General features: G+C 35.8%; 1 protein-coding gene across 1 annotated transcript; it reads left to right on the forward strand.

Annotated features, from left to right (window-relative positions):
- Positions 1–1036: 1036 nt before the first annotated feature.
- On the forward strand, positions 1037–12841 carry LOC128012035 (myotubularin-related protein 8-like). Its single transcript, XM_052594955.1, has 14 exons — positions 1037–1205; positions 2874–2996; positions 3098–3260; positions 4719–4876; positions 5460–5588; positions 7810–7944; positions 8854–8986; positions 9116–9225; positions 9316–9441; positions 10013–10062; positions 10687–10887; positions 11083–11211; positions 11386–11512; positions 11598–12841. Exons 1-14 carry the CDS (start codon positions 1182–1184, stop codon positions 11874–11876), a joined length of 1887 nt encoding a protein of 628 aa, XP_052450915.1. The 5' UTR covers positions 1037–1181; the 3' UTR covers positions 11877–12841.
- The last annotated feature ends 230 nt before the right edge of the window (positions 12842–13071 follow it).

Below are 13071 nucleotides of genomic sequence, written 5' to 3' on the forward strand. Positions count from 1 at the left end.
GAAGAGAAAAGCTTAATATGACACCAAGAGCACCATCCTTACAGTCAAGCACAGAGGTGGAAACATCATGCTTTGGGGCTGTTTTTCTGCTTTGGGAACAGGATGACTTCACTGCATTGAGGGTACAAATGGACGGGGAAATGTACAATAAAATCTTGGATGAGAACATCCTTCCCTCAGCCAGAGCACTGAAGATGCATCATGGATGATTCTTCCAGCATGACAATCACCAGAAACATACAACCAAGGCAACAAAGGAGTGGCTCAAGAAGAAGCACATTGAGGTCATGGAGTGGCCTAGCCAGCCTCCAGACCTCAATCCTATCTGTGAAGGGGCCTGAAACTTTGTGATGCCAAATGACAGCCAAGAAAATTTAAGGATTAAGAGAGGATATGTAAAGAGGGGTGGATCAAAATTATCTCCTGAGATGTGTGCAAACCTGGTGACCAACTGCAAAAAATGTCTTAACTCTGTGCTGGCCAACAAAAGTTTCTACACCAAGTAATAAGTCATGTTTTGCTTGGGGATCAAATACTTAATTCACTCACTGAAATGCAAATCAATTTCTAACCCCTATATTATGCGTTTTTTTTTCTGGATTTTTTGGTAAATTTTCTGTCTCTATGTGTTAAAATAAACCTACCATATTACAGAGCCTTCATTTCTTTGTAAGTGGGCAAACAAATTAATATTTCCCCCACTGTAATGTATAAAGACCCAATTAATACTGTTAAAATCTAATATTATAAATATGTATAAAATACAATTGAAAAAATATTTAGTTTCTATTATTTTACATTGTGATTTTTTTCTTCTCACTATGTAGCATATCAAGGTTAGTTGTATTTTAAATGTAGCCTAGAGGAAATTAAGTATACTTTTCAGACTGATTTTTACCTTTAACATTGTGTTACTATGGTAATTTGCATTATTTATTTTAAACTGATATATCATTGTTTATATACGGACTGCAGTGGGTTAAATTATCACAGCATCACAGACAACACTTGAAATCACGTCTCGCTTTGACTTATCGCGATATCTGCTCCCGTCAGCTGACATGATTGTAGTTGTCATGTCAGGAAGGAACGCAGCAGTTTTTGAAACAAACATGTTAACCGCTAAACACATAAACATCGAAAGTTTAACGTGGACTGTTGAAAGATAAGCCACTGAAAATATGGAGCACATTATAACGCCAAAGGTAAGTCTGTATCAACAGGTGTGCACGTGTAAAGTTGGCAGACTCGATATTCTGAACTCTCGATGTATGTAAAACACACAGAATGTAGCGTTTAAATTGGTTCGTGAAAAAGATTCTGAGTTGTTAGATTTGTTGTAGTCGGCTGTTAAATCCATCCAATGCATTTTAATATTGGTTACTGAATGTAGCGCTAATGAAGTTGAAGCAGTTTTCAGTCATCACTTCATAACTGTATGTACAGGAATAATTTTTCCCCTCCAAAATCCGGATGTAACCTTGCTCAGGTGAACCTGCATGCTTTGCTTTTAAGATGCCACAGAACTCTAAATATGATCGTTCTCATGCAAGGGACTTGCATCTGTGTAGTTTCTTGTATAGAAACCCAATTTATAGTATATATATATATATATATATATATATATATATATATATGTATGAAAATGTCTAAACTATTATTTGGAAAATATTTTTTCTATAAAGTTACATTAATATTTTGCTTTCTACTCATTTTCGTACTGTACTTTTATAGTACTGTGTTTATTTATTTGCCTTTTTGTTTTTTGCATTTATTTAGTTGAATTTATAATTTGAATTATATTTGTATTATTTATTAAATGTTACAATCTATACATATACACATACAACACACACACACACACAAACACATACCCCAATTTGAAGTTTTCCATGAAGATAAATGTGAAAACCCCTGGCCTAAAGTATGAGCTTGTGTCGTTACACTTTATATTATCATATTCTGGTGTTCTGGTTATATATTCTCAGTTCTAGTGGTCATGAGGTATCCCATCAGTGCCCATTTTAGATGTTAATAAAGTTCAGTAAGATATAGACATCATCTTATTATTAGAAGAGCCTCTCAAGACCTGAACTAGGCAGAGAGACCTTCAAAATGTGCAGTTCTGCGGCACCTTTGCTACGTAACTTTATATGGTCATATGAGTATTGTAAAAAGTACACAACGATTAATCTTGCAGCCTTTGGTCTTTTTGGATGTTTTTGGCAGCATGGAGGGGTCAGCTCAAAGGATGTCACGTTTCATCAGCAGTACTACAGGAAGTCTCTGTAATAGCAGCTGACACCTCTATTCAGATCTACTCTGCTGCCTGAGAATTGTGGGTTTAATTCTTCATCAGAATTGACTGATGGAATCTAAATTGGACTTACTGGGGCTCACCTTGACTTTTATGTCTTGCTAAAAAACATTATTTAACTTGTTCATTTTATAGAGACAATAGAAAATGCCGGCTTGGTTTTGCTATCCTAACGACCTAAAGGGATTGTTCTAATCATTTACTGAGAAGATTAGTTCTCATGTAGTTTAGCAAGTATAAACGAGGAGAATATATTAGACTTTGACTCAAAAGAAAATGCTACTTAGTGCTGAAGTGGCATCTTGTGTTATAATATTGTTCCATTGCCTGTTACTCAGTAACCAAAATGCCAAGAGATGGAGGAACAGGAAGTGCTGACAGTAGTCTTAAGAGGTTCTGCAGGATTTCCTCTCTATTGTGTTAAACACAGGCTGGATGAGGGGTACATCCAAACCCACAGACTGGATTGTGTCATTAACCCTTGCGATTGCTGGCTAGTGCTTTGTATATTACTTCAGACAGTTGAGTCACTAATTCTCCTGGACTTTTTATGCAGGTGGAGTATGTGAAACTACTGAATAGGTACCCTGAAAAGAAGTCAACTCTGGGAACTCTTTATTTGACTGCTACTCACCTTATCTACGTGGAACAAACCAACAGTACACGCAAAGAAACATGGGTAATGTAGGCCAGAGGGAACAATATACATAATAGTCTTCCACTCATCTGTTGTTGGGTCTTTTAGAAATACACATCTTGAAATGTCTGATGTGTGTGAAGGTGCTGCATCATCACATCATGTCGCTAGAGAAGCTTCCATTAACTGCATCCGGTTGTCCGCTCCTGATCCGCTGTAAAACCTTCCAGCTGCTTCATCTGCTGTTCCAAAGAGAGAAAGATTGTCAGGATGTCTATCAGTCACTTCTGCGTCTGTTTCAACCAGGTACACACACACACAAGCACTCTCTCTCACAAACACACACACACGTTTCGCTTTCTTTTATTGCATAGACCATTGATTTTTTTTTATATCAGGTTAATGATATTTTCTATCACCTAACCCAACCCCTTCCCCTAAATCTAGCCTCACCGAAACATATGCAGAACACTAGATTTAAATAAGATTTATAAGGCTAATGTACAAATATAGTCACTATACATATACACATGTGGTTTGTTGCATTCAAATGCGCAACATGTTTAGAACCTATGAGAAATCTTTTTTTGTTTTGAGCAGATAACCAACAGAAAATCTAATGTATACATTTATGTATGCAATGCATAAAAACACATGCACATTAAATAAATTCAGTATTATTTATGTAATATTTTTAAAAAATCCCACATATGGGGTTAAGAACGTTCGGTGACGTCGCAGAACTGTCAAATTCTAACTGTGGTTTCACGCGTTGGCTGACGCTGAGCCAGAGACAGACGAGAGACTGCTCTTGTCATATTATCACAACTATGTAGTGTTATCAACCACATAATGCATATTTGGTTTCAGACGTTTAAATACACATAAATACTAGTAAAACAATACGTATAGAGTTTTGAAAAATACACACATATGTCTATGGAAGCAACAATAACAACCCATTCAAATTTAATTTGCAGATGTGTTTTATTCATACCAGATACACATAGTGTAAGTAACTATAAAAATCACTCTATTCTTCACCCGGCACTTATTACTTGTATTTTGGAGGAGATTAATGAATTCATGTGCTGTGAATCAGAACGACAGGATTCTCTGCACTGCAGCGCGAACAAACATTAAAAATTTATATATAAATATTATATAAATATTTTAAATTAAAAAAAGGAAAAACAAAATAAAAGCGTTCCCTCTGTCACACAGTATTATTGTAGATCTGGTGTGTCACATGACAAGCCTAATGTGTCGCCATGGAAACAGTAAGGGGTAATGCTTAAAAAAAACTCTCTCTGGGGGGACCACTAGAATATTTTAAACTCACCACTGAAAAGGTTAAATATATTTTCAGTTTTCAAGTTTTGGTCATTTTTATGTGTTTTTGTCATTTTGATTCATTTTTAATTATTATTTAATTCATATTTTTGGTATAGCTTTAATTAAAAAAAATTTTTATTAAGTTTTAGTTTTACTCATTTGATTACTTCAACTTAAACATTTTATTTTAGTTAGCTGCCAAGGGAACATTTATAGTTTTAATTTATGTTTTTAATACCTTTTCATCTAACATTTATATTTTCTTTTATAAAATATAAGCAAGCAACACTTTTGCTTCAAAATCATTCTTATTAAGTGTCCAGTCCAGTAATCTACCAGTTATGTTTATTTCATACTGAAAAATGCTGGCTGACCCTACTGTGCACATGTTTGCTCTTAGATTCTAACTGTGCTTTTGTGTCATTTCAGTCAAAGAAGAGGAGCTGTTTGCCTTTCTCTATAATCCAGACCAAAATGAGGAGGACAGGAGACAGGGTTGGGAATTCATCAATGTGGCAAATGACTTCAGCAGGATGGGTCTCTCCAATGATTACTGGGAAATCAGCCACATTAACAAAAACTATGAGGTATCATCTTTTTATTACAAGACAATCTAGTATGCATGCTTCTCGTTTAGGACCATTTCACAATAATCAACTTAACTCTTTTATCTACTGACCACAGAGATTAATATGTTTTAGGTACAAACAGTTTCAACATAACACATGTATACACTGCCGTTCAAAACTTTGGGGTAAATTATGTTTTTCTTTCAAGAAATACATACTTTTATTCAGCTAATCAAAGAAACCTCCAAAAAAAAAAGTTTCCACAAAAGAAAAACTATGCAGCACAACTATTTTCAACACTGATATTGATGAGAGATGTTTCTTAAGCACAAAATCAGCATATTGAATGAATAAAATATTATATAAAATATATAAGTGATAAAATATATTAAAATAATTTTTTTTTGTTATTTTAAATTGTAACAATACATCAGAGTATTACTGTTATTCTTGAACAAAGAAATGCAGAAAACATAATCTTAAAGTTTTGAACGGTAGTATTAAATAATTTATAAATGATGCACTAATTATAATTCATATTTTATATATTTTGTTCTGTCTAATGGATCTGTAAATGTTTCTTGGTCTCTCTTTCACACAGATCTGTAGCACTTATCCATCTATCCTAGGACTCCCTAAAAATGTCAGTGTTTCTACAGTAACAGGCAGCGCAAAGTTTAGGAGCCGCGGGCGATTGCCTGCTCTGTCTTACTTTCACAAAGACACAAAGGTATACAAGCACACGCATGTCATAAATGCACATAATAGCTCTGTTCCAAAACCAAGTAAGCTCCCTACCTAGACAGCATTTTAAGGCACCTTAAGCATGGAGGCTTTTTCAGACAGTAGACATCATAATTATGCTGCCTGCCATTTGACCATATTCTAAGGTAACATTGCATGCATGCATCATACTGTAGATAACAGAGTCCCAAAATACGCTGCAACAAACCGATCACATTCTTTAAAGATGGCTGATGGAGTCAAGAGAAAATCTAATTATAATATATACAGTATTGTTCAAAATAATAGCAGTACAATGTGACTAACCAGAATAATCAAGATTTTTCGTATATTTTTTTATTGCTACGTGGCAAACAAGTTACCAGTAGGTTCAGTAGATTCTCAGAAAACAAATGAGACCCAGCATTCATGATATGCACGCTCTTAAGGCTGTGCAATTGGGCAATTAGTTGAATTAGTTGAAAGGGGTGTGTTCAAAAAAATAGCAGTGTGGCATTCAATCACTGAGGTCATCAATTTTGTGAAGAAACAGGTGTGAATCAGGTGGCCCCTATTTAAGGATGAAGCCAACACTTGTTGAACATGCATTTGAAAGCTGAGGAAAATGGGTCGTTCAAGACATTGTTCAGAAGAACAGCGTACTTTGATTAAAAAGTTGATTAGAGAGGGGAAAACCTATAAAGAGGTGCAAAAAATGATAGGCTGTTCAGCTAAAATGATCTCCAATGCCTTAAAATGGAGAGCAAAACCAGAGAGACGTGGAAGAAAACGGAAGACAACCATCAAAATGGATAGAAGAATAACCAGAATGGCAAAGGCTCAGCCAATGATCACCTCCAGGATGATCAAAGACCGTCTGGAGTTACCTGTAAGTACTGTGACAGTTAGAAGACGTCTGTGTGAAGCTAATCTATTTTCAAGAATCCCCCGCAAAGTCCCTCTGTTAAAAAAAAGGCATGTGCAGAAGAGGTTACAATTTGCCAAAGAACACATCAACTGGCCTAAAGAGAAATGGAGGAACATTTTGTGGACTGATGAGAGTAAAATTGTTCTTTTTGGTTCCAAGGGCCACAGGCAGTTTGTGAGACGACCCCCAAACTCTGAATTCAAGCCACAGTACACAGTGAAGACAGTGAAGCATGGAGGTGCAAGCATCATGATATGGGCATGTTTCTCCTACTATGGTGTTGGGCCTATTTATCGCATACCAGGGATCATGGATCAGTTTGCATATGTTAAAATACTTGAAGAGGTCATGTTGCCCTATGCTGAAGAGGACATGCCCTTGAAATGGTTGTTTCAACAAGACAATGACCCAAAACACACTAGTAAACGGTGCAAAGTCTTGGTTCCAAACCAACAAAATTAATGTTATGGAGTGGCCAGCCCAATCTCCAGACCTTAATCCAATTGAGAACTTGTGGGGTGATATCAAAAATGCAGTTTCTGAAGCAAAACCAAGAAATTGTTAAAGAATCATGGAGTGGAATAACAGCTGAGAGGTGCCACAAGTTGGTTGACTCCATGCCACACAGATGTCAAGCAGTTTTAAAAAACTGTGGTCATACAACTAAATATTAGTTTAGTGATTGACAGGATTGCTAAATCCCAGAAAAAAAAAAATGTTTGTACAAAATAGTTTTGAGTTTGTACAGTCAAAGGTAGACACTGCTATTTTTTTGAACACACCCCTTTCAACTAATTGCCCAATTGCACAGCCTTAAGAGCGTGCATATCATGAATGCTGGGTCTTGTTTGTTTTCTGACAATCTACTGAACCTACTGGTAACTTGTTTGCCACGTAGCAATAAAAAATATACTAAAAACCTTGATTATTCTGGTTAGTCACATTGTACTGCTATTATTTTGAACAAGACTGTATATATATATATATATATATATATATATATATATATATATATATATATATATATATATATATATATATATATACATACATACATACATACATACATACACACATACATACATACACACATAAATAATGTATACATATTTCATTCAATACTGCAAAGTGTTGAATAAAAAAGTCCAATCAGATTAATAAATTAAATGATTAATTTAACAGTAGATTAAAGCTAGAGACTATGTTCGGTGACATAGAAATGCTTCAGTAGGTTTAAACAAGAATGGCCGTTAACAACTATCTTTATCTGTTCTTTGTATTTTGTGGTACTGTCTTGCAGGCTGCAATCTGTCGTTGCAGTCAGCCTTTGTCAGGTTTGACTTCTCGCTGTGTGGAAGACGAGCAGATGCTTCAGGCCATCAGTGAAGCAAACCCCAACTGCCCTTTTATATATGTAGTGGACACACGGCCTAAGGTTTGACCTTTAACCTTAACCTCTCTATATACATAGGAGGACAGCTCCAGGATCAGACTTGTAACCGTTTATCTTTAAACTTTCAACCTCAGCTGCTCTGGCATATATGTAAGAGACACATAAGAAAATGTGTAATCTTTCACCCTCTGACACCAATTACTCTTCTATTCATATGGTGGACTAACTATCAAGGCAACTGACTAGTTAACCATTAAAGCTGCAGTAGGTAACTTTTGTAAAAATATATTTTATTTACATATTTGTTAAACCTGTCATTATGTCCTGACAGTAGAATATGAGACAAATAATATGTGAAAAAAGTCAAGCTCCTCTGGCTCCTCCCAGTGGTCCTATTGCCATTTGCAGAAATACATAGCTCCCGTTAAGAAACAACCAATCAGAGCTGCGGTCCGTAACTTTGTTTGTGTTCAAAATGTAGAAAAATTTATATAATAAGCGAGTACACCATGAATCCATTTTCCTAACCGTGTTTTAGCTTGTCCTGAATCACTAGGGTGCACCTATAATAAGTGTTTATTTTCGGACTATTTTAGATTGCTTCGGGGATACCGCGGCGGAGTAACCCAGTACCTTTGTGATTCTTCATAGACATAAACAGAGAGAAGTAGTTCCGGCTACGATGTTCTTCCGCAAGACGCAAGCAGTTCTGTTTATTAACCGCTAGAGTGTCAAAAGTTACTTACCGCAGCTTTAAAATTCTAGTGTTTTTGTATCTATTGCCAATATTGAATATTCTGTTCTGTTTATTGTTGCTCATCTCATGTTTCGCCAGTATAACTGAGGAAACATTTAATTCCTTTCCCTGTTATTTAAAGGAGACCATAAATCTCAACCTGACCCTCTGGAGCTATGTGTGCATACATTTGTACAAATTTTTGTCTTTTTCAGTTGAACGCAATGGCGAACCGCGCAGCTGGTAAAGGCTATGAGAATGAGGACAACTACTCCAATATCAGGTTCCAGTTCCAAGGAATCGAAAACATCCACGTCATGAGAAACAGCCTACAAAAATTGCTGGAAGGTGAGAGAACAATTTTTTATTCGTACTGGTATATTCAGTAGCTGGTTAAGTTGCTCAGTTGAGTATTGATTGTGTCTTTTAAATCAGTAGTAGATAAAATGATGGTTGGTTGAACCTTTGTTCTTCCAGTGTGCTCTATGAAGTCTCCTTCCATGAGTGATTATCTGACAGGTCTGGAGAACTCTGGCTGGCTGAGGCACATCAAATCTGTGATGGATGCAGGCGTGTTCCTCGCCAAGGTACTAACCTCCATGCTATTACTGCATAGAGAGACACCAACAGAAGTATATTTGATAATGATGTACTCAGTCATTTTGTTTGCGTTCTAGGCTGTCTGTGAAGAGAGGGCAAGTGTGTTAGTACATTGTTCTGATGGTTGGGACAGAACGGCTCAGGTGTGCTCTTTGGCTTGCATACTGCTGGACCCATACTACAGAACTATTAAAGGCCTCATGGTAATGACCCAGTAACCTATAACATATAACCTGTACCCTCAACACAGGACTCGCATGTCACTCTGTTGGGCTGGTCATGGCAAATTAAGTCACCAACTATTCCTGTGTAACTTAATATACGTCAGCATTCAAAAGTTTTAACATAATTTGTTATGGCTAAGTTGCATTTTGAATCTTCAGTGTCATGATTCTTCAGAAATCATTCTTAAATGCTGATTTGGTGCTTTTTTTATTATTATTGATGTTAAAAACAGTTGTGCTGCTTAATATTTTCGTGGAAACCGTGATCTTTTCACGATTCTTTCTGTTCAAACAAACAGCATTTATTTGATATAAAAAATATGAATATGCATAAACGTCTTCACTGTCACTTTTGATCAATTTAATGCATCTTTGCATTAAATACCTAAAGGTATTCATTTCTTTTAAAACATTTACTGACTCCAAACTTTTGAACAGCAATGTATATTTAAATGTGAAACAACTAGACTTAAACACCTAAACTTAAAAATATTGTAAAATTATATAATTTAAGTTTTGTTTCTTTGTTTTTTTTATTTTTTATATACAGGTTTTAATAGAAAAGGAGTGGATCTCTTTTGGTCATAAATTCAGTCACAGGTATAAACTTTTACTGCTCTTGCATGTATGGGTTAATAACCTTCAAAACATTATCACAGCTTTTAAAAACTGCAAATATATCAGTATTATTTATCAATAGTATTAAAGGAATAGTTTACCCAAAAATGAAAATTACTCCATAATTTACTCACCCTAAAGCAATCCTAGATGTATATATAACATTCTTCGAAGCAGAGGTTTGATTCAGAAAGCCTTTATTAACCACCAGATATGTGTGGAGTACTTTTTATGATGGATGGATGCAGTTTATTGGACTTCAGAATCTCAACAGCCATTCACTGCCATTATAAAGCTCAGAACAACCAGGATTGCTTTAATGTAACTCCTATCGTATTCGTCATATACACCTAGCATGGCTTGAGGGTGAGTAAATCATGGGGTAATTTTCATTTTTGGGTGGACTATCCCTTTTATGATAAATGTTTTAATAATAACATTTTAAATATTAAAATACACTATGTTGCTAAAACATTACAGTTATCTTTTGTATATTATAAAAAAGGCTAATGTTATTAGTAGTAATCCTTTTATCGTAAGCCATTTGTATCAATACCAAGTCCAACTTTGTGACTTGTTTTGTTTGTATATATGTGTGTACTCTAGGTGTGGCCATCTGGACACTGACTCCAAGGAAGTGTCTCCAGTCTTCACTCAGTTCCTAGAGTGTGTGTGGCAGCTGTCAGAACAGTTCCCTTGTGTGTTTGAGTTCAATGAACGTTACCTAATAGAAATACACAATCAAGTCTATGCCTGCCAGTATGGAAACTTCATCGGCAACTGCCAGAAAGAGAGACTGGAAATGAGGTGAGGATAGAATGCAGATGCAAACACATTCATGTATGTACAAAACTGATACACTCGGCATTGAATGTGTATGCTTCAAAATGAAAGCAAATGTTCTTTATTATAAATAAAATCAAACGTACTGTTTGTTTGCTTGTTTCCAAGTCTTGAATGATTTTAAAATGCTTTGCTTCACTGTTCTGTGTGGGATTTTAGGTTGCATGAAAAGACGTTTTCATTGTGGCCACATCTTCTGAAGAACCAACATCTGTATCGAAACCCTTTGTACCGGCGTTCATTAGAGTGCACAGTTCTCAGACCCAGCACTTTACCACTGCACTTCAAGTATGGATGCACTCTTTAACATATGAGGCTGTGCTGCTGCAGATTAAAATTTAACTTTTCACAAAATCTTTTGACAGACCAAATTAATGCAATTTGTATTTAAAGTAATTGGATTTGTCTGATGTTTACTGAATAGTTTTGCACCAAATTTTTACTCGTTTATGTGTTTCCCAGGTTCTGGTGTGGGATGTATAACTACTATGACAGAGGCATGCACCCAAAACAGTCTGTTCTAGACCAGCTGCTGTCCCTCACACAGAAGCAGGTCGAAAGAGAGCGAACTATGACTGAATTACAGCGAGTAAGTGGGGTTGTGGGATTAGATTTTGTCAGGGTGGAGAGGTATTTGACTGACATGACGCTGTCTCCATCTCATCCATTTACAGCAGCTGGCTGTTGCAGATGGAGTTCTCCCTGATCCATCTGGACCAATCAACACACCTGCGGAACAGGACCGTCACGACGCTCCTGTTGACCAATCAAATGGAAGCTGCGCTCCTTTGATTAAAGGTGACGCAGAGGAGGCGGGTCCAGGAGCTGAAAAGTGCAATGAGAAAGAAGGGGCGGAGCCAGGAGCCACCGAACACGATCTGACCTCCTCTAAGGACAAACCAGTTTCTGTGGAAACTGAACATTCCAAAGAGGAGGTACAAGAATCCTCTTGAGTCTCCATAGTAACAGACATTTTGACTGAGAACCCAAAGAACAAATGTCCGTGTTTTTGAAAAGATGCATAGAGTAATATCTCCACAACTGAAGCCACTGTAATGCAAAAAATGCATTCAAAGTGCAGCGTTCTGCCACATACTAGTTTGTGTTTGTTTATATTGTTGTTTATTAGATTTTTTGAGCACTGGGTGGATTCTTGTACCCTGTTATATCTGTTCTGAACAGTCCTGAAATGTTCTGGATGTTTTTGTGGACTTCAGTGTGTTCATAAAACAGGATTGAAATTATATTCTTTGATCGAAGGCAGTCAGAATCATCTACATTTTTGTTTAAATGCCTCTCTGATCAAATTTAGCCTCACTCCATTGTACAGTAGATTGTTTTAATGTCTTTCTTTTAGTAATACTTTCCGTATAATATGTGTATTATATTTGAAAACCAGACTTTGATACTGATTTATTCAGTCACATAAGCAGCTGATGTGAAATTCAGATTGATAAAGGGAACACATTGTTAGAATAATGGATCAAATTGATTATCAGTGCTTTTTGCACAAAGGGCTTAGTATTATTTTTGTGGTGTTTACTGCAAATGCGGTTCATTTCGCAGTTGAAATGCTGCTCATTGATTGCAATAGGATGTCACATTGCCTGAGCCAAGCTCTAATGCCAAACAAATAATTTGAGGAACATAAAAATATTTGAGGAACATTGCTTATGTTCTTTTGACCAAGCCTTTTGAATTGCATATAGTTTTGCAAAGCAACATTGTTTTTAATATGTCTACTGAATGTTTATTGCTAATGGATGTGTAAAAGTTTTCCCAGCTTTAGTTTTAATATTCAACTTCTTGAACCCTGGCTGATATGGAGCTCCAGACAAGCTTTTATTATTATGTGGAATATAAAACCAATGTTTAAAAATGTTTTTTTTTATTTTTATTGAGAAGCATTTGTTTACATTATTATTTTTTGAATGAATTTGAATAAATATTTTCTATTGATTAAATGTACAGCAATAGTCCAAAAGGGAATTTTGAAATAAGCAATGAGAGGGATACCACTGAAAAAGACAGACTGTGGTTACATTACATTTATTGCTTTTAAAACTAATAGTTTTGCTCTGTAATAATCATGTCAGCTCATTTTATACACGCTTATTTTGATCATTGCACTGTTTTGTACCTCTTTTG

The sequence above is a fragment of the Carassius gibelio genome, chromosome A5 (genome assembly GCF_023724105.1).
Source record: "Carassius gibelio isolate Cgi1373 ecotype wild population from Czech Republic chromosome A5, carGib1.2-hapl.c, whole genome shotgun sequence".
Lineage (NCBI taxonomy): Eukaryota > Metazoa > Chordata > Actinopteri > Cypriniformes > Cyprinidae > Carassius > Carassius gibelio.

Coding starts and splice junctions, on each gene's coding strand:
- LOC128012035 (XM_052594955.1), top strand. CDS start 1,182: ATGGAGCACATTATAACGCCAAAG. Junction 2,997..3,097: donor GTACACGCAAAGAAACATGG/GTAATGTAGGCC, acceptor ATGTGTGTGAAG/GTGCTGCATCATCACATCAT. Junction 7,945..8,853: donor TAGTGGACACACGGCCTAAG/GTTTGACCTTTA, acceptor TGTCTTTTTCAG/TTGAACGCAATGGCGAACCG.